The following is a 26,142-nucleotide window of genomic DNA, read 5'->3' on the forward strand; positions in this document are numbered from 1 at the left end:
GCGCGTGGATGGGACCTCGCGAGTTAAACTCGCTTCCATGGTTTGGTGAATTCAACATTCTCGGATGTACCCTTTGTTGCTCAGAGCGTTCAATAAGGTAGATGGAGCATGAATTCCCAGAGGGTTATGTCCATATGTAGAACACATATGGGTTTCGAAAAAGTTAAAAAAACTCAATCAGGAAGTAGAATCGAGCCAACATTGCTAGAACTGGTCAAAATTAGAACTCATATTTCTTGCTCGGTATTGGAAGAACGCAACACCAGCCAACAGGGACTGTCACCGCGATAAGAGTCCTGTCGCCTGGCAACATAGCCTTATCTTTGGCGACAGGCTCTGTTTTCTAGACGTCAGTTCCTACATGCCTCAACAGCTTTCTGTGTTCTTAAAATTTTCCAGTTTTTCAAAGCATTATTTCGATCCTAGTTGTGAAAGATATTCCTCAAATTTCCTACGTTTAAAAATCCTATGTTTTTTACTCATTACAGATAGTCTTTCCAATGAGAACTTTTTTTATGCATATGACAATAATGTTAATCAAAATTACGCACATGAAATACATAGAATTTTTCGAGTCTCATCCACTCATTCTAAATCATTGCCGAAATTAATTTCAGGAATTAAAATAGAAATCCTCCCTAGTGGAGTCGCCAAAAACTGTAGGGAATATTTCAAGCATTATCCCAAACTTGAACCCCACTATGATCATACACTTAGGCATGGTGGCGTCCAAAGGGAAAGAAGCTAGAGAAAAAGAGTCGCCAACAAGTTTTAAGAACTTGTAAATCGTTCAAAGGGTGAAGGTTACACCCCTTAACGATCCATGAGATCGTCAACTCCAATAGGTCTGGAACCATTATTGGTATTCGGGGATGAGGGTACAAATCCAATCTAAAAAAGAAAGAACTCGCCCTAAAAATAGGCCTCAAATTTATTCTATTCGTATTCATGTGCGCTTTCTGACTAACATGAAATCAACAGATTTACTCTAAACCTGTTAATCTATGTTAGTTAAATATTAATGCACAAATAAATCTATTATTGGCGATCACTTGAATTATAATCAAATTAACCCTAAACAAGATTACTAATTATCTTATTAAGTGTGATTACAAGTACAAATTCCCTTTAAACTTGCATAAAAGGTGTGATCAAGCAATAACAAATACTACCTCCGTTTCATTTTTTTTTTGCAACTTTTGTCAAAAATGGATGCTACACATTATTTGCAACTAATGTTTTTTTTCCTTTATAGGTTATCATTTCTCTCTTTCTCTCTGATCATCACATGCATTCTTATTTTTCTCTCTCAATCTTACACTTACAAAAAAAATTTTCCTAGGAGTCCGTGCACCCTTCAAAGTTGCAAAAAACGTGAAACGGAAGTAGTAAATATAATCAAGCAACAGAATATCAACAAATTATATATAAGTTATCCGTCAATTAACAAATAACGTGAAATAATTCGTAAATTAAAAATTAGGTAAACAATTCGTAACTTAACAAATTACGTGAAACAATTCGCTAATTATCAAATTACGTGAAACAATTCGCTAATTAACAAATTACGTTAAATTATATAATTCAACACAACAATAATCATAATCATAATTATCATAATCATATTAAAGCATAATATTAATAGCAAGATCTTAGACATGATACTAACAAGATTAATAACAAACCCTAGCATGTCACTAAACATCAAAGATCAAATCTTTATCCCTAACATGATATTAGGAAAGAAATAGGAAACATCATAGAAATCATAATTGATATTAGGAATTTTTAGTTATTACCCTAAACATGATATTAGGAATCAAAATAACAATCTAAACATGATTTCTATATCATAATATCAATTAAACAACTAAAGTATTTACTTGGATGCCTCGTATCTCTTTCTAATAACAAAATACACATGTTAGTAACTTCAAGGAAAATAATAAAACTCAAAGAATTAAATTAAATAATTGAAATAGAGATTTGGGACCAAACCCTCATAAATACCAAACCTTTCACATCTAGGGCGAAGACAACTTCGAACTTGGCTATGTGTGTCTAGTGCTAATGTATGAGGAATTGTGTTTGTAAAAGGATAGGCTAGAAAGAGAGAGAGAGAGAATCAAGAAATTCTTGATGAGAATTGGTGAAAATTGATGATTGAAAACGGAGCTCTAAGGACCCTATTTATAATGAAAACAGTTCGGATTTGATAAAAAAGAATCAGAGTTAGAAAAGGAATAAAACACGATGTTGTCGCCGCAAATGCCTCTGACGCTGCACGACAAACCTGTCGTCCGGCGCTGCAGGTCAGTTTTTGCGGATTTTGTTTTTATCATATCTTTTTATCCAGAAGTCCAAATAAGGCATATAATATGTCGTTGGAAAGCTCTTGAAGTCTACTTTCCAACCCAGTTAGAATTAGATTAAAATCTTTTGTAGATAAAAAATATATGACCGAAATAGTGGAAGAGTGTCAGTTTTGGATAGAGTTTCGTATCTCATTCATATCTTTTTCGTTATAGCTCGAAATTAATATTATAATATATCATTGGAAAGATAATTATAAAATCTGTTCAACCGTATAAAATTTGGATAAATATGAAAATTAATATCTGAACATATTCCATCTCGTACAAAACAAGGATTCTTAAAAGGAGTAGTTTTATTCAATTTCAAACTTTTAGAAACATAAGCATCAATCCTAACTCCATTAGGATTCAAAAGAACCTTCTAGAGTATTCTAGAAAACTATAATAAATCCTAATAGCTTTAGAAATGATAATTAATAATAGGCCCTTCTCTAGATCATTGAGCCGTATATAAAAACCAAACCGATCCCAGTTTAGTATTTTGGCCATAACTTCCTCATTATTCATCGGAATTGGGCTTATAATATATCATTGAAAAAGTGTTTTTAAGCCCTATCCAACTACACTATTATTGGACCCTTATCATGGACCAAACTAAACTGGATTGGCTATTTTCATAAAATAGAGTAGGTTTTCGAAAACAGAAAGAAAGGTTTTTTTTATAAAAACTAACCGCAACATTAGGCTTTTCACACCATCACTTTGTTCGATTATGATTCGACGCGAAAGGTATTTATCACTGGGTTTGGTTTTGGGGAGACACATTTGGGTGTCTACACCCCATAACTTTGACCCAAATATTATATGGTTGGATAAGCATTGATATAAGCTTTCCAACGTTATTGGTCAGGTTACGTATTTTAATTTAAATCCAATTTGATTGGAAAGTAGACTTAAAGGTCTATCTTTCCTACGATATATTATATGTCTTATTTCATGTTATGCAAAAGTTATGGAAGTTTTAAAAACTGCCAAAAATGTCGCGCCCCATTACAAAGTACCGTGCAACGGTAGTACCGTGACACAGTATTTAAATTCCTGGATCCATTTAAAAAAAAACGCGTTTTTCACTTTTTCAACGGGATAAAATTTAATAACGCGCTTTCTTCTTTTCAACGGGATACAAATTTAATAACACACCACAGTACAATAGTTGTATGTAGTATTGCGGTACACTTCCTTTCAACAGTACTACATTTTTAGGAAAAGACTTCATTCTTCATTTTTGCTTATCAATACGAGGCTCATATATGAGTTCTAGGCACCAACACACATACTCTTCTATTCTTATTTCTCTCCCTAATACTTACTGTAATACCTTGGAAATTTCCTCCTTACAATACAATTTTTGCCCTTAATAAAATTTAATTTAGGAAATAACCAAATATTATTAAGTTGGATAAGCCTTGATATAAACCCAAATATTATTTGGTTGGATAGGCCTTGATATAAGATTTCCAATGTTATTGGTCATGTTACGTATTTTAATCTAAATCCAATTTGATTCGCAAGTAGATTTAAAGATCTATCTTTCCTACGATATATTATATGCCTTATTTCAAGTTATGGATCAAAATTTATGGAAGTTTTAAAAACTTCCAAAAATGTCGCGCCGCAGTACGAAGTACCGTGCAACGGTGGTACCGTTAGGGGAGAGCATGGGACGGGTACCCGTTCCAATAACTTTATCGGTTCGGGTACCCAATAACCGTTAAGGCTAAAACCAATTCCCGAAACCGATCCAATAAGGTTCGGGTACCCGAAAATTCGGATACCTGAAAATACGGGTACCCGAACCAAATATCCGAACCGAACCAATAAGCTGGCTTTTTTTTGTTTGGGTCTTTTTATGTATTTAACACCTTCTTTTTTTCTATTTTTTATTTTACTTATTAGTTATTACTATAAAAATTCAACCTGAATACCTGAAAAGTACATTAAAAATCCATAATTTCAAAAAATAACCATCTGAACAAAAAAAAAATAGTCCATGAATTAAAAAAAAAAATAACAACCAAATAGTCTCATACAAAATTACAAACATATAGTTTCTTATAAAAAAAAACCTAAAAAAGTCCAAACTCTAAACATACAGTTTCTTTACTTTCAACTCATTACATAACCTTAAATAATGTCTATGATTAAAAAAAATGTTGCCTTCAGTTAGTCCAATCACGAACAAAGAGGGATTGTTCCTTCATGCTTATAAAAGCTCCTGCCTCTAACAGCTTCTTCCTCTAATCATCATCAACAAAGAGGGATTGTTCCTCACCAAGTGGTAACATTTCTTAAATAAAAAAAAAAAAAAAAAAAAAAGAGAGAGTAAGGAATAGGAAGATATCAGACTTAAAGGGAAAAAAAAAGAGAGAGAGAAAATATTTAAATGTTACCTAATTCAATTTTTTCCATGTGTTCAAATCTCTCCTCAAGTATAAGTGGACCTTGAGATGTACGTAGCCAATCTTGTGCACAAATCAAGGCTTCTACCATCTTTGTTGAAAGTGAGCTGCGAAATGAATCAAGCACTCGACCACCGGTGCTAAAGGCTGATTCAGAAGCGACTGTTGAAACGGGAATAGCAAGTACATCTCTAGCCATGAGAGCTATTGTTGGGTACCTTTCACCATATTTTTTCCACCACCCCAAACAATCAAAGCTTTTTCCAGCAGGATTAACTTCTCTATCATCTTCTAAATACTTGGCCAACTCATTTTTCCCTTGCACTCCAACACTTGAACCCACATCCTTTTCAAACTCTAATTCCGCAACATCTACATCAGAGTCCATATCTTCTACTTCCTCCAGAAAATCAGAAGTTTTGGGGGGAATGGAATCATTTAAAGGGTTCTTAGAAACATAAAGTTCATACATTTCATTCAGAGTTTGCATCACTTTAGCACACAAATACTTAGCTTTTTTAGAATCATATTGTTTATTAATTTCCCATTTAGTATATCCCATTTTCCGCCTAGGATCAAGAATGACAGCAATATACAACAAAAGATTCACATTATCAACATTCTCCCAATACTTGTCATGCTTTTTCTTCATTCCACTAGCCATTAAACTCACCCCCACATCATTACTCAACATTTTTTTCTTGATTAACACACTAATCCCAACAAGTTCTTGTAAATACACATTAGAGGTGATATACAACGATCCAGAAACTCTTAGAGTAGCATCATAAAATATTTTAAGGAAAGGAAGAAAAGAGGCAACACGATCCCAATCACTAGATTCAGGCACACCATCTGACTTATTTAACTCAGACTTAAATTTACCACCATCAGAACATTCAAGCAAATCAAAAGCCCTACGATATGCCAAAGCTCCTTCCAACATTAAATAAGTAGAATTCCACCTAGTATCCACATCTAAACAAAGAAACCGTTTTAACTCCAACTTTTCTTGTTTAACACAGCTCATAAATTTTTGCAATCTAGCACCCGATGATCTTACGTATCTAACAGCACAACGAATTCTTTTTATAGACACATCACTTTCTTTCAATCCTTCTTTAACCGTTAAACTTAATATGTGAGCACAACATCTCATGTATAAAAACCAACCACCCAAAACTAAAGTCTTCCAACTTTCAAACCTCCTTTTCAAATATTGAATGCCCACATCATTTGAACTAGCATTATCTACCGTGACAGTCATAACTCTAGAAATACCCCATTCAAGTAGGCACTTTTGGACAGATTTACCAATAGTTTCACCAGAATAACCAGAAATTATACAAAAGTTTATTATTTTCTTGTGCAATTTCCAATTTTGGTCAATAAAGTGAGCGGTTAAACACATGTAATTCATATTCTGGCAAGAAGTCCAAGTGTCAGTGGTCAGACTTATACGTGAAGTGCACTTGCTAAAAAAACTCTTCAAACTTTTTTTCTCATCCAAATAAATCCTAAAACAATCTCTAGTCACTGTCCATCGAGAAGGAATAATGAAAAAGGGTTGTGTTACCTTCATAAAGTTGCGAAAACCTTCATGCTCTGCCGTTCTAAAGGACATTTTGTCCATAATCACCATCTTTGCCAGAGATTTCCTACTATCTTCTTGATTGAATTTCCATAACTCAAGTCTACCTTTCTTTAGATCCACAAGATTCCCATCAAGAGTTTGCTGACTAAGGGACAGTAGTTTCTGATGTTTATCAATGTTTGGGGGGTATGCCTTACATCGCAATATGTGGTTCTTCATGCCGGAGGTACCATGAAGTGATGCACAACCAATTAATTCATGACAATAGATACATTCAGCCTTGTTTTCTCCATCCTTCTTTATAAAATGCTCCCAATGAGGAGACCGCCTTTTTCTACTTTTTTTTTAAGTTTCACCAGAGGGGGCAGCAACATCAGCATCTTCAGAAGGTTGGTTTGATTGATTTTGTTGCACAAAGGGGTCATTATTTTCCGTCATTGGCTCATACTCCCAAGGCTCATGAGGAGGACTAGGAATTGGAGGAGCTTAACTTGTAGCCGATGATGAGTCTTCCATTTCCCCACTACTTCCAAATTCCATACACTCCTACAAATGAAAAAAAAAAACAAATAAGTTCACCCATGTAATCATGTATAGTTTTATACACAAATAAGTGAATAACAGGACTGGAAAATCTAGTTAGTAATGTAATGAGCCTAAACAAAAATTCAGTCTAACCAAAAGTCTTTTAAATTCAGTCTAACCAATAAGTTCACTCATGTATATACAAATAACAAGACTGGAAAATCATATAAAGTAATAAGCCTAAAAAAAATTCATTTTAAAAGACTTTAAAAATATAGTTAGTAACCAGACACAAAACAATGATCAATAAGCCACTAAGTGCAAGCTACCAAAGTTCCAATTAAATGACATACTGAAAATCTAATACTAACTTACTAAGTATTTGCTTCAGACAACTACTAGTTCCATTAGATCATGCATTGGTCAAGAGTCAATATATGAAGTCAACATGGAAAAATGAGAGTTGAGCAATAACATGATGGAGAGAAGCAGTGAACATTACCATACGAGCTAAAATATGCCAACATTACATATATATTTTGAGAAGAGGTCTGACTATAAATAAAAACATAAAATGGGGGTTCCTCATCTGCAGATTTTGCACCGTGATGCCTTAGGTAAATAAAAACTAAATAAATAACATAGGGAACCCTTATTGCTATTGAAAATCACACATTACCAATTTAATTGACAATAAACCCTAGAATTGAATACACTGAATTTAATTGACAATAAACCCTAGAATGTGAAATTGATGTTCGATGATTTTAAGAAAAACATCTTACCTTATAATGAAGTTGCCTCAAATCTCAATGGAGCAGAGAAAGCTCACAAGCCGCTACAATGGAGACCTTAGTCTCAGAGTACGCTTCAATGGAAGAGAAAGCTCACAAGCCGCTTCAATGGAGACCTCACAAGTGACTAAGCGTAAAGTTGTACACAAGGAACACCAGTACACCACGGTTGTGAGTTGTGAGTTGTGACTTGTGAGGAACCCGCGTCCATGGAGTACGGAAAGCTTAGAAGCCGCATCAATGGAGAATTATTCAGTGCACTTGCTTCAATGGAGGAGAGAGATTACCCGTGGAGAGAATTTGGAGTGAGAAAGTTGTGTGATGAATTTGGGCCATTAGATCACGTGCCTTTTGTGTTAGATCTAACAATCTAGATTAGTTTCTAATTATATACTACCTCCGCTTCGAGTTACTCGCAACACTTTCCAAAAATGGATGCTTCACATTACTCGCAACAAAATTTTTTCTTAATAAGTTTTACCCTACAAATTGACATATTTACCCTTACTTTATTTTTTTAAAACCAACTTATTACTACTAATCTGTTTTATTTACAATTAACCTTAGATTAATTTATTTAACCATTCCCACCATATTTACCCAATTTATTTAAAACTTTACAAATTCCCAACTACTTCCTTCAATGAATCAGCATTCAATTGAAGTTGGGTGTGGTTGAACGAATTGAATTATGGAATTGAATGTTCCAGAAATCAAACCCAACCCTAGTTCTTCATATACCCATCTCTCTCTCTCTCTCTCTCTCTATCTCTATCTTTCTCTCTCTCTCCCAACGCTCTGTCTCTCTCTCTAATTCTACTCTGTTTTCTCCTTTCTCTCTCCTTAATTCTTCGTATTCTTCTCTGTCTGTCTCTTTTTCTCTGTAAAAATGGCTTCCTCTGATGAAGAGAACCCAAATCTGATGGGCTACGAGTCCCTTTCTGCTGCTACTAAAAGATCCAACCCTCGTCTTTCTTTTGCTACCACCTACATCCCCCGTCGGGGATCTGGTGTGATGAAACCCCTTCCCCGCACTTCTGTTATTGCTCGGCGAAAAATCAGGGGTGCTAAATTGGCCGATTTTTCAAGCGACGAGGAGGAGAAAGTAAAGCTTTCTTCTGGATCTAAAAGGCCCGCTCCAACTACCACCGTTGTTGATCTGGACCCTACACCTATCTCCGTGGTTCTTCCTGTAGAAAAACCTGCCGGAGATGCTGTCTCCGTCGCCGTTGTACCTGCTACTGGGGTTCCAGACACCGGATCTGAGACTGGGGAGTCTGAACCTGTTGAATTAACTGCTGAGGAGGTTCTTCGCCCACCTAAGTTCCACCCCATGTTGGCTGTGGTGGAAGATGCCCCTACTTCTGGTGCTAAGCGCATACGGTCTGGGCTACCTGCTGGTTTGGAGCCTGATGATGTCTACTCGGCTTATCACCAGATCTACTATCCCCAGTTCTCCAACCCCCATAACTAAATGGGCAGCGTAATCTCTTAAACCCTAAAGTTTAATTTTTTTTTGGCAATTAATTTAATTGTTTTAGTTAATTGCGTCAACTTGTGGGTGATAATTGGTTATGTATGTTGTTTGAGTCCTTTTTTGTGATATGATAGTTGGTTGGACTTCAATTGTTATACTCCTGTTTTACTTGGTTGTAATGCAATATTTGGTTTGGATTGTTGATTAATTTGGCTGTGTTGGTTAATTTGGAATGTTGGTTGTGTTGGTTAATTTGGATTGTTGGCTGTGTTGGTTAATTTGGATATTTGGCTTTGTTGGTTAATTTGGATTGTTGGTTGTGTTGGTTAATTTGGATATTTGGTTTTGTTGGTTAATTTGGATTGTTGGCTGTGTTGGTTAACTTGGATTGTTGGCTGTGTTGGTTAACTTGGATTGTTGGCTGTGTTGGTTAATCAACTTGTTGGCTGTGTTGGTTAATTTGGATTGTTGGCTGTGTTGGCTCTTGGGGTAGTTGGATGTGTTGGTTCATTGGGGGTTGTTAACTGTGTTGGATCATTAGAGTAGTTGTCTCTGTTGGTTATTCACTTACTTGCCTGTGTTGGCTTTGTTGGTTGAATTTGTACTTGGCTGTGCTATAGTTGTTGATGCCTGATTTGTATATGTATGTGTATTGGCATATGAGTCCCCCTCTAGGCCCCTTAGATGCAATGAGTCCCAAATTGTGTATTGCATCAGTGACACTTAGTTCTCCAAATGATGAAGGGACTCAACTGATAGCTCATTGTTCAGTGTGGAGGCTCTAGTGACTTCTTTTGAGGTTGTTGTTGAGGTGCCCACTGTCAAGATTGCTTTGAGTGAAAAACACCCTATCTGATGGAATTCTTTTGCATTTTCATTGAATCAAAAACATGTGAAGCTTACAAAAGCTGGTTGAATCTAGATTTTTAGGGAAAGACTGATACTGAATGGATTGTATTACCCTAAACAGACCTAAATCCAACACATTTAAGTCTGGACTTTGTGCTGGTTGGTAAACAAACTCAATGTTGAACCCATTTGCATGACATGCTTCTGTGAATTCCGTATCCTTAGGGACTTGGTGAGGCCTAGCATTATCCCACTGTATAAGGATATCCTTTGGTAGCTGGGGGGGCCATTTCTCATGTATAGCTGGGATGACATGGTTGAGTAGCATGTCCCTTATAGCATCCTTGTTTACAGACTGGACAACCTTAGTTTACAAAGTTCCCTTGGCTCTGTTCTTGCTTGTCTTCTTTGCTATGTCATACTTGACAAAAGGAAATAACCCAAACTTGCCATCATGCAAAAGATTTTTGTTTTCATCATATAGTGGCTTTCCAACCATGCCCATGAACATAGCCTTCAATTTAAACCTCCTAGACTGTTGAACTCTGTATAGGTTGTCTTCATTTGGTAGCAAATAAAATGTTCTTGTTTCTGGGTTCAAGTAGAACCACTTTTCATCAATATGAATTGTGTGCTTCATATCTCTGAAAGTTGGGTTCCCAACAGCTGGAACAGGGTGAACATAGCTTAACACCCACTTTAGTCTTGCTATTTTGTGATTGTCTGTCAGTGCTGGGTGATTGCTTGATGTGTGTGTTCTAAGTCTGCCTTGTTTCTTTAATCTGTGTATCACTGAGGAAGAAACATGAAGGGAAGTAGCATAGCTTCTTTCAGTGGTCCTCTTATACAGAGGAACAAACACTAACCACTCATCAGAATATTGTTTGGGTTTAGGCCCAGTCTGTCCTAATTTTTTGGTCCTCACATCAATTGCAGTCCCCTCCCCTAAATGTTTTTTAATTACCTGGAACCATCTAGTTGTTGTTGATCTGTGAACATTGTGTTTTCTGGCCATTTTGGATAAAAATCCAAAAGGTAATGAGTCCCCTTCCATGTTCACCAAAATTTCATCAACTAGTTGTCTCTTTTCTTCCAAAGTGAGTTCTCTGTTTGGCCTTCTAGCATGACCTTCTTGAGTTGGAGTCCCCTCTGTCTCTGTTTGTGTCTCATCAACATCTGCATCATACCCACCATCTGCTTGTTCATCATTCTGTTGCTCTTGTTCCATTTCTGATTCATATTGCCCTGAGTCATGAAGTCCCATGTTGTAGTAGTCCCATTGCTGTTGTTCATCTTCATACATTTGATGCCTTCCAAAAAAATCAGATTCAAAGAATTCCATGACTCCCCTTGGTTTTTTTGCAGAGCAAGTGAAGGTGATGAAGTGGTGGCTGTGGGTTTTTTTTGCGGTCTTCAGTGGAGCCTAATTCAGTAAATATGGATGCTGCATCAACTAACTCAGCACTTAGAATTAGGATTTTTAACAACTAATGTTAGTTGAAATGTAATTTATCTAGGGCTGCCTGTATTTTGTGAACTTGATTACTTGTGGTTTCTGTGGTTTTTGTCAAACTGAATTTATCACCCCCCCTCCCAAATAAACCCCTCTGAAATGAATGTGAAAAAAGATGGGTTTATTAGGAGGGGTGACCTCTTTATAAAGAGGTCCTTTTGATTGAAAAAATTGAATTTGGGTGACCATTTAAATTTTCGTGCAAAATTTGGGAGGGAAAAACTAAAATCCCAAAACTAGTGGGAAACTACTTAGGAATTCAGACATAAAAGGGGGGGGGGAAAAACCCCACTAAAAAGATTCCCCCCACATGCTAAGAAAAAGTTAATAAGGGACCACTTCCTTTCCCTCCAATTTATCTCTCCTAATACTACCCCCACCCCTTAACTAAACACACTCCAATCTTTTACCTTGGCCTCCGCAAACTTGTACTTTGTTGCAAGTAACTCGAAGCGGAGGTAGTATAAGATATTGGTTGTACTCTAGACAAACGACAAATAACCAAAAAATTCAATATGCAAAGAATTAGTAGCAACAACTCAACATCATAAATTCGTCTGATTCCGTTTCACTAGATAGTGCTAAGAGGGAAAACTCACTTTGATTTAACAAAGTGTATCAAAGTAAAGAAAATTACTCAAAAGTAAAGAGAAAATTCTCAAAAGTAATCAAAATTTTTTATAGACGTTAGATATTAGGCAAAATGGCCTTCATGATCACCATACATGTTACTATGACAGAGTATGAAGCTTGTAAACCTATTCCCAAACTTGTAAATAAGTTTACATTGGCAATAAAGGTAAATGCAAGTTCAACATGCAAGATACATATATTTAGTTGCATATATTATACTTCATAGCCACCTATTATATGTTGATTCATTGGGGGCTTGAAATCCATTTGGAAATACTATTGATTATATTATCATTAAGATTAGTGATTTGGCTATACATAACATTGTTACACCTCTTAGGTTTCACAAGGATGTAAGCTTTATTTTATATTACATACAGTGCACAAATGTGATCTTATTGAGCTATAAATTTTCTATAGCTTACAACTGCATTCATCCAAAGCTTAATATATAAGTGGTGCAAGAATGTGAGGGTTGAAAACCCCAACTTTGCTTAGTAGCACTATTTGAGTCAACACCACCAAAAATTCTTACCACATTTAATTTGGTTTTCATTGTTAGATAGATAAGAGTTTAATGGAACTAGAACCCTACACTTTGTTCAATGAAACTCAAACTGTATTTGCACATAAAGGCCAACACTGCTCTTTAATAAGATTATTTTATACATTTTACAATTTTAACTCAAAGTCATCTAAATTCACAATGGAACTAAGCCACAACAATAGAGCTTACTACCATTAAATACTTTAAGGCAAGAACTTATTTTAATTTAAATAAATCAGCTATAGTTGTACAGTGTGAATTCAAAAAATACCAAAATAAAAAGAATTATTAATAACAAATAATAACAATATAGATCCTAAAATTGATACCGAACAACACAAAATATTGTTCTGATTATCAATAAAAGAGAAAACACACAGTAATCAAACAAAAATAACAAAATCCCTAATTTTAAACTTGATCGAGACTAAAAATACTCAAACAAATAATTGGGAAAACCCTAATTTTGAAATCAAAATTGCAAAAATTTGTTTTAAAATCAAATTAAATTAAAGAAAGCAATACTAATAACTGAAGGATTTATGTCTTCGTCGTGTACAATTACTAGATATATAAATGGATCACAATTATGGAGATAATTAAGTTCGGACTTTTGGGTCGTCGTTTTATCATATATAGAGGTACTAATGATCTTTGGACTACTAAAATAGGCCAAAACCCAATTGGACGAATCCTATAAGGTCACACAAAGGGTCTAGATCGGGCATAAGAGTACGAGGCCCATGATGGGCCTCATCCCCTAGTTTGGCCGACCAAATGGAATGGATTGGAGGGTTTTGGGCTTCCTAACCTAGTCTAGTTATAATGTGATTGTAAATAGATTAGGTTCCTAGGGTTTGCATGTAAGTTGAATTCAATTAATCAGTAAGATCAAAACCCAAATTAGCAAACACGAGACCAACCCCTCTCATACTCCTCTCTCTTTCACGACACTCTCTCTCCTCCTCGACGCCAGTGTGGTGGTTCATGGTGGTGGTGGATCATCGTGGTCGGCTTAGTCCATAAAAGGTGGTGATCACGGTTTTCCACAATAACTCGACCAATCTAGTGTTAGTGGACGGCTCGTTCGAAGCTCGTGGACTAAGTAGAGGTGCAACGCTTGGGGCTCTATTCTCTATTTGTCAATCAATTGCTACGTGGATTTCAAGCTTCAAAGGTATGATTATGTGTCTTCTGTGTTATGCATGTGATCTTGGGATTAGGTGCTTGATAAAATTTGATTCATGATTTTCCGCTACGTAGTACCTATAAACTCCTACATGGTATCAGTTAGCCTATTGCATGAACGCGCTTGATCATATTAATACAATTAATTTGAAGTCCATGTTAATTTTATAATCAATTAAGAGAGAGAAATTAATTTAATTATGGTTCAATTGTTATATTTAATGTGATTAAACTTTTAGAATTGATTAAATGTGATTTAATTATGCTCAAATAGGCATGAAGAGGATCGAATTAAACCCTACAATATTTGAAAATTGCGAACCCTAGAACCCTAGTTTCGGATTTTCGAAAAACCCTAACCCTAATTTTTGAATTTTCGAAATTCATAGCCCTAAAATATGATTTTTGTGATTGATTTTGATTTAATTTGAATTGTTTTACGTTTCATAATTATAATCGGATTGATTTATGCATAAAAATATTTTGTGTATGATCATCGATTTAATTTTAAGAGTTAGAATTAAATTGGGATTAATTTTATGATGAAACCTAATTTTAAAATTGAATGTTGATTTAATATTAATTTTTGGACTGATTTGATTTAATTTTTATAAAAGTAATTTAAATTAAATTTAAAACCAAAAAAATGTTTTAAGGCCGGCAGCCGTGGCTGGGTGGCGCAACCACGACGGCTGCCGACCTGGGTTAGTCTAGAGGGAGGGAGGGCAGGAGGTCCGGGATGTTGCTGGACAACAACATGCAAGAGTTGCACAGCTGGTGTCACATCCATGCCAGGGCTGCTGCTGCTGCCACAACGCGGTTGTGGTTGCTGCAAAGCAGCCAGCCACCGTGGCTAGCCAAGGCTGGCCGCTCACGGTGGCCTGCAGCCTAGCAGGAGCTGCTGCGCTGCTGCTGCCCTTGCTGTAGTGGCTGCTGTTACGGCAGCCAACCACCGTGGATAGCTTTGGCTAGCCAACCACGATGGCCGGTGTGGTGGTGCCTCGGTTAAAGAAAAAAAATCTGTTTTTGAAAATTATTTCAAGATAATTACAAAATTATTTTGGATAAAATCGGTTTTATTTTGGATAAAATCTTTTGTTTTAGGATAAAATCAAATATTCAAAAGTTGTTACATTTAATATTATCCATATTTAAAGTTGTTAAATTGGTAATTATCTGTAATTAAAGTGGTTAATTTTGGGTAAGATTGATTAGGATATTTTGAGCATATTCCAAAAGGATAATAATTGATTTGAATAATGTGATTATCCCATATTAGATTAGGATATAATTGATTTTATAATTTTTTTTATTGGCTAGTAATTAGGATAGAATCTCCTAAGTTGTTAGGATAATCGTGGAAGATTAAATATGATTTATCTTTCTAGATTAAAATATGATTTAATTCTATCTTATGCTTAAATTTAAATATATGATATTTTATGATTGGTCATGAATAATATATGGTATTATCTAATTATGATTTAAAATATGAGATATTTTAGGAAATGCGTTGCCTTAATTATGAAAATTCGATGTTGTAGTTTAGACAAGCATGTTGAGTGATTTATTATATGACATTTTATATAATATATGATATTATGTTGCTATATATAGACTAGTGTAGCCCATAGATTCTAAAATACGCTCTGCGCATCGTGATGTATTTTTAGAATCTAAATACGGTCTGCATACCGTTAAGTATTTTTGTAACTTTTATTTAAAGTAAATAATTTAGTTATTTAAATAGTGTTAGTCCAAAAAATCCCATGAAGTGAAGGACCAAAGGAGCAAGGTGGATGGAGATCCATGATGATTCAAGTGGGAGCTTTTCATTTCTAGTTTTCTTAGGACTAAGTGGCCAAACTATGTCATGTTTTATTGCATTAGTAGATTATGCATGTTAGATTTTATTTATGTTGATTGATGATGCGCTAGATACCCAACAATCCTTTAATAGTGAGTGATGGGTCACTTGTTATTTTAGGTATTGTGGGGTGGATCACGTTCTACATATTTAATTGGTTATGCTCAACAAGATTACCTAAAGCGTTTAGAACCTTGAAGCAAAGGGTAATAATAAAGCATGTGATGGTTAATTATTCAACCAAGAGTTACAAGAGTTGTAATCAGTAAATATTTTACTCACCTTGAAAATGTAAGGATGGTAGGGCCTCAGTTCGGTCAACTATTATACAAATAAAGGACCTTGGAATCACTAAAAATTCAATTGGGATCAATTAATGTTTAATAAAGTGCTTTAAAGTTACCAATTTAATCGTTTATGGTACTTTAAATGTTAAATTAAACATAATTATTAAACTTTGCCTTATTTTGACTTAGATGGGTAGCCTAATCACAATGACAACAACATTTACAATCTTCGACCATTCCTTGAGAAGGATAGGTTAACTTGAGAAAACTTTTCCACTCTGGAAAGAATGGTAAGGCTCGTTCTGAAATCTGAAGGTAGAGAGGATGTCAATGACACCCCATTGCCAGGACCTCTGCCAGAAACTGCAACTGTGGCAGAAGTCAAGAAGCACAAGGAAGCTCATGATAGAGTTGTGCCTATCACTTGCTTGATGATTGCTACCATTGAACCTAGTCTTCAAAAGCGTTTTGAGGATCAGGATGTGTACACAATCGTGCAAGAACTCAAAGCTTTGTTTAAGAAACAAGCTAGAGTTGAAAGGTACGAGCTCCATCGTGAGATTCTAGATTGTAGGATGGAGAAGGGTGCCACAGTTCATGATCATGTTTTCAAAATGATCAGCCTTATTCAAAATATGGAGAAACTGGGGCACCCATACAGTGATGAGATGAAAACTGACATCATTCTCCACTCACTTTCAGAAAGTTTTAACCAGTTTATCATGAATTTCAACATGACTACGACTGCAGAGGCTATGAATCAATTGCACGCAATGCTGGTTAGTATTGAAAAGAAAATCCCTAAGGAACCTAAGAAGGAAGTTCTTATGATTCAAAAGGGAAAGAGGTTCAAGAGAAAGGGGCAAAAGGCTAGTGCTAAGAGAAAGGGAAAGCAAGTTGCCAAGGCTCCTAAGAAGCCTAAGGCGAATCCAAAACCCAAGGCTACAAGTGGAAGTGAATGCTTTTACTGCAAGAAGAAGGGGCATTGAAAACGCAATTGCTAGAAATACCTTGACTTCTTCAAGATGAATGGAGCATCAACCTCAGGTATTATGTTATAAACATTTTAAATTTCACTATGGTATGTGATACCAAGTTGCAGTGCTTAACATTATGAATGTTGCGCAGGAACTGCAAGTAAGTGAAGCTAGCATGGAAATGGAGGTTAAAGGTGCACTAGAAGTGTTTGAGTGGCCACAGATAGTTTCATAGTTTTAATTTCCGAATTTTTATGATGATTTAAAACATTTTCCAGCTTTGATGAGACAAGTTTCAGTGTTAGTTTGAATACTGATTTGGTTTTTACTTGGCTTGGACAAGTGTTGATCCATGATCAAGGTAATAAATTGTTTTCATTTTGCTAGATATGAGTTATTTTGTTTTATGACATTGATAAAAGTAGATCACAAAAGCAATTTAGATGATTCAAAGATAAACTTACTTATAACAAAGTAAAGTTAGGTCACATAACCAATTTGCACATCCAAAGTAACAATTGGATGGAATCTTATTCTAAATTGATTATGAATCATTTGAGAATTAGAAGTCATGCTTGATAAAGTAAGACGACCAAGTTTCCTTTTAGTTAAAAGGGTAAAAGAGCTAAAAATGACCTTTTGGAATACAAACATATGATGTGTGTGAACCAATAAGTTCAAGAATTAGCAAAGAAATTTAATTATTTCATTGCTTTTACTAATGATTTAAGTAAGTATATTGATAACTGCTTAATGAAGTAAAGCTTGGAATCATTGAAATGTTCAAAATTCTAAAATGAAATGTAAAATCAATTTGACTTGAATAATTACCACCGCAATATGATTGTTATGATAAATATTTAACTCAAAATCAACAATCATCTAAAAGGGAATTGTTGAATTAGTTCACAATCCAGAAACATTACAATTAAAATGTATATTTAAAGAAGGAATCAAATTTTTCTTTCCATGGTTCGATCCTAGATTAGATTTAATGATTTACAAATATTGTTTTGAGGACATATATTACAACAACAATTGCTAATATACTAAACAGGAAACTTAACCAAAGTAGTAGAAAAGATGTCATAAGAGTTATGAATTGGAAATGTTCCAAAAGTTATCTTTTTCAAACAGGATTAAGTGTTATGAAATCAATGTAAAATGTTTACAAATATGACATAATAGACCCTAAATCAGACAAAAAGTTCTTCACGGGTTTTCTCATGGAGCCTAAGAGGTATTATTCCTGCAATCGCGTAGAAAACACAAATGTTTGTTGCTCGCGATAGTGTCTTTATAGAAAGAATCTCTTCCTATAAAGCCAAGTAGGAGTAAAGTTAGATCTTGATGAGATTCGAGACGAGCAATAAAAGGATGTGAATAACACCACATCAGAGACAAAGGCATATGAAATTAGATAAATTGATAAACCATGTGTCGAAGCAAGCTAATTCCACTAGCAAGGCTTCTATCGTCCCACTTGAATGAAAAGCTTCAAAGAGTTGAAGAAAATAATTCTATTATTGCTCATACCTATTGTAGATCACTTGGGATCAAAACAAACAGTTTGTTGAAATTCTGAGAAAAGGTGGATTCTAAAATTTTCCTATTGGAATGGTTGGAATACGTGCCCTACAAGCAAGCTTTGGAAAGTGCCAACTTAAGAAATGGCTTAAAGCCAAGAAATCCAGTATGGACTCCATGTCTGTAAAGATGTGCTAGTCCATGATAGTCTTCAAAGGGTCAAACCTATTAGATGCGTAAGCCTATTTGGACAATTCTAGTGATTGCTAATTTTGACTAAGAAGTTTAGCAATGGAGATCAAAATCACCTTCATGAAATGCTCTTGATGGATGGCAAGTATATGATACAACTGAAGAGAGGAAAACTAGGTCGTTATCTAATCTTCCCTCGGTCAAACTAAATTTATAAACACTTAACAAATCTAAATACGAGTATAGAGGCAAGTCAAGGGTCAAACCCAAAGGAACAGTAATGTTCAAATGCTTTCAATTATGCGCCTAAGCTAGGTCGAAATCGAAGGTAAGATGTAACACTAACAACTAACAAAACAAGCAACCAAACAAATAAAACACTAGGAATGGGATCAACAAGTAATCATGTCAATTGCAACAACTTGGGAAGACCATGCCAATCAAAGGTTGTGAAGACTAATGATAAGAGAAATCAATTGGAATCAAAGAGCTATCTCCTAATTGTTAAGCTAGGGTGCACTATGAATAACAAACTAAGAGAATGACAATAAAAATTAATCGATAATTGCAATTCCTAAATTAATTGTTCGTGTCATTAGCAATTACAATGCAATATAGCATATTTCTCAAGGCCTAATCGAATTACACACATGCAAACCTTCATTGATCACTTTAATCTCAACAATCAATCAACACAATTCCCAAATTAATCACAATTAATCAATCATGCAAGTTTCACCCATTTCCTAGCCAAACAACTATTCAAGAATCATCATCTATCAACTAACAACTATGGAAATCAAGAATCAACAATATATCAAGAACAATTACACTAATTAAGCATCAAACATCATAATTAAACCAAACAAACATGAAATTAAACAAAGCAATAAGGTGAGATAGAGTTAAGAATGCTCATTGATAATAGAGAAGACCTTCAACACAATTGTAACCCTTGTATCTTCAATCTCTCAATCACCATTGCAATCCCTCACTTTCTCTCTCTAAAACTACTCCTAATCTAGAGAGAGAGACACCTAAACTAACCTAATCCTCCTTAGAGGAGAGAGAACTATTCTAAACTAAATAATTTTATGTATGAAGAATAATGAAAGCCGTACAATATATAAACAAACAAAGGAAAGAAATGAAATCGCAAATAAAACCTACAAAGCCGCGCCCGCGGAGAAATCGGCCGCGCCTATGGAGGAGAAAAGATGGAATAGAGCAGCCCGAGGCCGCGCCCGCGGCTGAAACCCACGCCACGGCCAGACCGCAGCAAGTTACTGCTCGGAATCAGCTATTTTGGGCTGCAGTAACCACTAGTACATAACTAACCTCAAGTAACACCCAAAAAGTGTTACATAAAGTGGTAAAAGTGTTATTATAGACAATAGGTAACACTTTAGTGGGTGATACATCCGCCCATGTTACCTAAGGTCTTATGTAACACTTTGGGTAACGTATGGTAACACTATTAAAAATGTTACTATAAACATTCTGATGTAACACTTTTTTATATTATTGGTATCATTTTTTAAGTGTTACTTTTTATTTCTTATGTAACACTTACTTATCTTTAGTATCATTTTTCAATCTTAGGGTAACACTTTATCCGATATTGTGTATCACTCTTGCAAACACATGTAACACCTTTTTTATTATTAGGTAACATTTTTGAATCATCTTTTTACATGTAGTAACACTTTATTCAATCTTATGTATAATAATAATAATAATAATAATAATAATAATAATAATAATAATAATAATAATAATAATAATAATAATAATAATAATAATAATAATAATAATAATAATAATAATAATAATAATAATAATAATAATAATAATAATAATAATAATAATAATATTAATAACAATAATAATAATAATAAAATGATTTAACATTGATTATAACTTATTATAATTACTATATTTACATTTGTATAAATACATCCAGGGGCATTGCCCCTCTCCTTCACCCAAAAAAAAAACATTAGTATATATACAAATACACAAGTATACTCTTTTTTTTACAATAGTAAAACTAGGAATCTGAAAGATAAGGGGCTATTATGCCCTGCCTTGTCGCAACTTGCACCCTTGCTCTATCGACTTTTATACATAGAGCAAAATTCTAATTTATAGGCCTCATCTTTTATATCCTTGGCATTATTCGGATTTCACAGTAGTAGGAATGGCAAAAGGTATGCAAAATGCATTATTATTCCAGTAGTCCAAGCAAACCAAACCTGACATGTAATTACATAAGAAGGGATAAAAAATCAACACTATTCATGAAAAGCAAAATGTTATCACACTATTAAGAAGAATAAGAAGTAAAAAGTGGGCAACACTAGTTCTAGCTTACTAAAGAAACAATAAAGAAAAATAAACATCAGAGTTGTTTTACGAGGACTAAAAAATCATATCATCATCTATAAGAAAGCACCACCATGCTTATGCAATGTATACATCAATTAATCTACAAGCATACTTGCTAAAGTAAGGTCTGATAAATCATGCTTTCAGATAGCAAAAGAGAAATATGTTTAACTAATGGTAAGTTCAACTAATGGTGTTGAATTACTTTTTTTCATAAACCTATGCCTTTTAAATTTAGCTTTTTCAATTTATAGAACTGTAATCCTCATATTTAGTAGTGACTAAGAAATTAGACTACTAAAAAACACTATGATGACTCCATGTAGTTTCTAATAGAAGTAATAAAATCCAATCATCCAACTGAAAATGTCTTAGTGTTACACTATTACCTGTGACATTTGACCCGATTTTATAATAAAAGTATTCTAATACAAAGCAAATTATACTCATTATAGAAATCTGTTCAACTAATAATGTGTTGTATTAAATTATTACTTGTGAAATTGATGTTGTGGATTGTGAGTGATACAGAGAAACTAATCACAAATATTTATCCAAGCTAATGCGTACAATGATTAGTTCAAGATTGAACCCAATTCCCCCCTTTTTCCACAAGTTGAGAAATAAAAATATATACTCACAACCTATGTATGTAAAATCATAAAAGAAAATCCCAAAATAAGCTATGCATAATTGAACTCTATCCTCTTTTCCCTGACAAAACCAAATAAAAAAAATATAGTTCCAAAAAACAAATCACATAAATATGAAAATCAAATATATCAAAAGAAAAATCTAGATTTTTAATAAGAAACAAACCTTTATTGAATCAAAGGCCAATGCAATTTGATCGAAGCTTATGATTAACATCTGTCGCCATTATCAAGAACTCACATGACTACAAGAGGAAATGAAGCAAAGTGAAAGTACAGTATTAGTCTGAAATTAGGCTGAAATTGATCATAAATAATTAAAACCTATAGCTGAAATTTATCAAAACCATTGTATGTTTCACCTATCTGTATGTAAAAATTGAAACCATATATCATGTACGTAAAATGTGTCAAAGTTTAATATAAAAAAACATTAATTATGCACAAATTGGAGTAGAGAGAAATTACCCCTAATTTCACAAAGACAATGTATTATCTGCAGTTTCGAGTACAATAGGATTTATAGGATAAATATAACAAATTTTGTGAAGAATATTAATTATACAAACTCAATTAATTAACCATAAATCAAGATTTTGGACTGGAAATTGGATGATATAAAAAAAAGTATAGTACGATTACCTGCAAGTAAAATTGGGGGAAAAGAGGGCATCTTTGATTAATCTGCGGGAAAATATCTAGCAAATTGCGGCCATTGGAGGAAATTAAGATCGAGATGAAGAAGACAAAACTAGACTGCTGAAGGAGTGAAAAAAGGAAACGGGAGAGAGAATTTGTGATCAGCGGTGGTTATGGTTGTCGCTACGGCTGCGGTAGGGCGTATACACCTTCATCTTCGAGGAGAAGGAGAACAACTATTTGAGATCGAGAATAAGATGAGATATAATGGAAAAAAGAATAATAAAAAGAATAAAAGAAAAAAAGAAAGTAAAGGGTTAGAACTATTAAAAATAAATAAAGGGTTAGAAGAATAAAAATATAATAAATAAATAAAAAAACCTGATAAGAAAAAAAGGATTGAGCATAAATAAATGCATAAGTGTTACAATCAAGTGCTACCTAATATTCATGTGTTACAACAAAGTGTTACATTATATTAAAGTGTTACATTAAATGTTACTTAATACAATAATGTTACAAAAGTGTTACGTAAAAATTAAACAATCTTGAACTTTTTAAGGTGTTACCAATAGGTGTTACTTAAACCCAATTTTGTAGTAGTGAACCCCGCGCCCGCGGCTAGCCACCCCGTGCCTGTGCCCAGCCACCCCGCGCCCGCGACTAGCTCGCGGCTGCTGGCTGGGTTCCTGTGTGCTGGCTGCTTAGGTTGCGGCCTTGGTGCGTGGCTGCTGAAGCGTATGGATGATCTAGGGTAGAGACTAGGTCGTTGAAAACTAATCTATTCTCGGTCAAAATAAAATTTGTAATCTCTCAGCACACCCTTATACCTAGCAGAGGAGTAAGTCGAGGGTCGAACCACTAGGAATGGGAGATGAATGTTAATGCAAAAGCTAAGCTATCTCAAAGTAATGAAGTAAGGTGTGTATATTCTAAACAATAAAATAATCAAGAAGAAATCAAATAATATCAAGCACTAGAGTTAGGATCAGCATATACTCGAAATGGATATAGCTAATTGGGATTGGAGATGACTAAGTCTAGTGTTGCAAGGGAAAATCAATTAAGCAATAAAGAGAGTATGGTAGGCTTATCTTCTAGAGGTCAAGCTAGAGTCAACTACGAGAGACTCTAACTAGGAACCTTGCAAACCTACTCAATCGACAAAAGCAAGCCACAAAAAAATTTTCCTTATCAATGTGAGCTTACAATACATTCTAGTGTAACAATCAAAGTTAGCTACTCTTCAATTAATCATACAGACGCACTTAATCAATCAACCAATTTAATCACAACATCAACTCCATCAATTTCCCCCAATTAGCATCAATCCATTACTCATATATGCTTCACCATTCCCTTAGCAAGAGAACTACTCAAATTCCATAGAAATCAAGATCAAAACTAATCTAATCATCAATTTCATCATCATCATCATATCAACGAAACTAATTCAATCATAAATTCAATTCAAACTTGAACAATCAACAAAACAGTTGAAATGATAAGCTAACGATTGCGTTAAAGTAAAAGAAATCCTTACAAACTTACTTCAATTCAATAGAGAAAATGCTAGAATCATGAATCTTCAATCATTAATCAAGAACTTCTCTCTCTATAATCTAGAGTTTCTCTCTCTACAATTCATATTCTAATTCTACAAAATCTATTCTAATCTTCTCTCTCTAAAAATAGAATGAAAATCTATATATAGTAAAACTAACAAAGAGAAATTAGTTAAATCGTCCCCAAATAAACTCGTACAGGCGCAACCAACTATAAAGGATAGTGCGGCCGCGCTGATCTGGGTACAGAACAGAGACCCAGACAGGCATGACCGCGCCACCAGGCCGGGCGGCCGCGCCTGGGAATAGGGCAGCCCTCTTCACCATCATGTCGACGATCCTCGTGCATTCCACTCAATGCTCTTGATAAACACGAGACCTAGGAATTTCCGAACTCCATGTTTGTGGGTTCAACACGAGAAATCATGCCCCCACGGCTTGAATGCACGGCCTAAGGTCCTTAGGAACTTGCACTTCTCCATGCTTGAGCTTAAAATGGAGAACAATAGGTATCATAATCAATGCCAAACTTGGGAAGAGGCCTCGGGAATCTTGGATAACGACCTTAACCTGAAAAATGAAGGAAAATAAGCAAATAAAAGAGAAAATAACAAAATAAACCAAGAAAGCATAAAGATAGAAATTCAACTAAGAAAATGCAAACTAAAGAAATAAAGAGTAAAATTAAGGAAAAGCTAAGGAAAAGAGTTATAGAATAGCATGAAATTCACCCTTAAGAGAACCAAATGAGTGCCGTAAATGACACTCATCAAATTCCCCCAAACTAAACTTGTGCTCGTCCTCGAGCAAAATAAAGCAAGAAAGAGTAAGGATGAAAGACTTATTCAAAAGGAAAAAGAATGACATAAGACGAGAATTTACACTAAGACTCACTATCAAAGGAATTACGTTTGTTTTTAGCTACATCAAGCCCTTTAAACCCCAAAGTCGCCTATGATGATGAGTGAGGTCTCGTATAGGTTTTTTAAGAGCTGAACCTATAACTCTCCACCAACATACCTGAGGCAAACCACAAAAAAGGAAAGTAAAAGAAAGAAAAGCAAAATTGAAACCTTTACCAATTGGACTTTACAAAATGACTACAATTCAAATGAATAAACATCTTTCTTAAGCAAATAGGGGTATGCACGTTTCAAGATATCCGAGTTTGATTGAAACATAGAATATGATAAGCATAGAGAACTAGTTATCACAACATATTGATAGTCGCAAAAATTTAGCGGCTACAGATTTGTATTAGAGATTGATTAGTTAGTTGCAAAATAATTAGTCTTCTAATAATCGCTAGTTTGTCGCAAAAATATTAGGTTTTGTAGTCGCAAAATTTTGGATTTGTATGTAGTCACTAATCCGTCGCAAAAATGTTAGTCTCAATAGTCGCAAATTCGTCACAAAAAAATTAGTCTCCGTAGTTGCAAAAGTTTGGTCTTGTAGTCGCTAATTCATCGCAAAAGTAGTCTTAAAACATTGGGCTTTGTAGTCGCTAATCTGTCCCAAATATTTTACGACGAACAATGATTTAGTTAGTAAAATTTGAAAGTTAATTGCTAAATGGCAGTCGCAAAGTCATTGCAAGTCCGTTGCTAAATTTGCGACTGTTAAAAAATTAGTAGCAAAAATGGATTTGCGACGAGGTCTTTGGCAACTAACCAAAGTAATTGCAAATCCATCCCAAATCCATTTTTGCGTCGGATTTGCGACTATTTTAGTCGTCTCGAAGTACCCTTTTTCTTGTTGAAGGGGTTTAATGAATGATATTCTCATTCATAATAAAACTCTACTGATCACGACATCCCGTTTGTCATTGATCTCAGAAACGAGGTGATATCTCATATCTATTTATTTGGATTTGTGATGTGACCCTTGCTCCTTTGTTTTGGCAATGGTATCCTTTTAGTCACAGGATAATTTGATCCAAACTTCCTCCCTAACTACTCTTACTGTAGCTAAAACATATATTCTGACATTGAGTATGCAACAACATTTTGCTTTGAATTTTTCAAGCTTCTGTATTTCTCCATTCAGATACAAAATGTATTCATATCAACATCTAAAGTCATCTTGTCTATTTGGAAAAACTTTGCGTCCGTGTAAATTTTTGACAATTTGTTCACTATTGCCACCATAAACTA

The 26,142-nt window shown here is 34.6% G+C and overlaps 1 protein-coding gene and 1 long non-coding RNA gene across 2 annotated transcripts; both read right to left on the bottom strand.

Annotated features, from left to right (window-relative positions):
• Window positions 1-10,383: 10,383 nt before the first annotated feature.
• On the bottom strand, window positions 10,384-11,355 carry LOC145627877 (uncharacterized). The gene has a single exon (XM_081680221.1). The coding sequence runs from the start codon at window positions 11,353-11,355 to the stop codon at window positions 10,384-10,386; it is 972 nt and encodes a 323-aa protein (XP_081536347.1).
• Window positions 11,356-20,630: 9,275 nt separating this feature from the next.
• On the bottom strand, window positions 20,631-22,863 carry LOC145626957 (uncharacterized). The gene is made up of 2 exons (XR_014111210.1): window positions 22,428-22,863; window positions 20,631-22,030 (listed from the first exon to the last, which is right to left on the bottom strand). It is a non-coding gene; the product is annotated as an uncharacterized LOC145626957 (long non-coding RNA).
• Between the last annotated feature and the right edge of the window lie 3,279 nt (window positions 22,864-26,142).

This window comes from Chenopodium album, chromosome 4 (assembly GCF_948465745.1).
Source record: "Chenopodium album chromosome 4, dcCheAlbu1.1, whole genome shotgun sequence".
NCBI lineage: Eukaryota > Viridiplantae > Streptophyta > Magnoliopsida > Caryophyllales > Amaranthaceae > Chenopodium > Chenopodium album.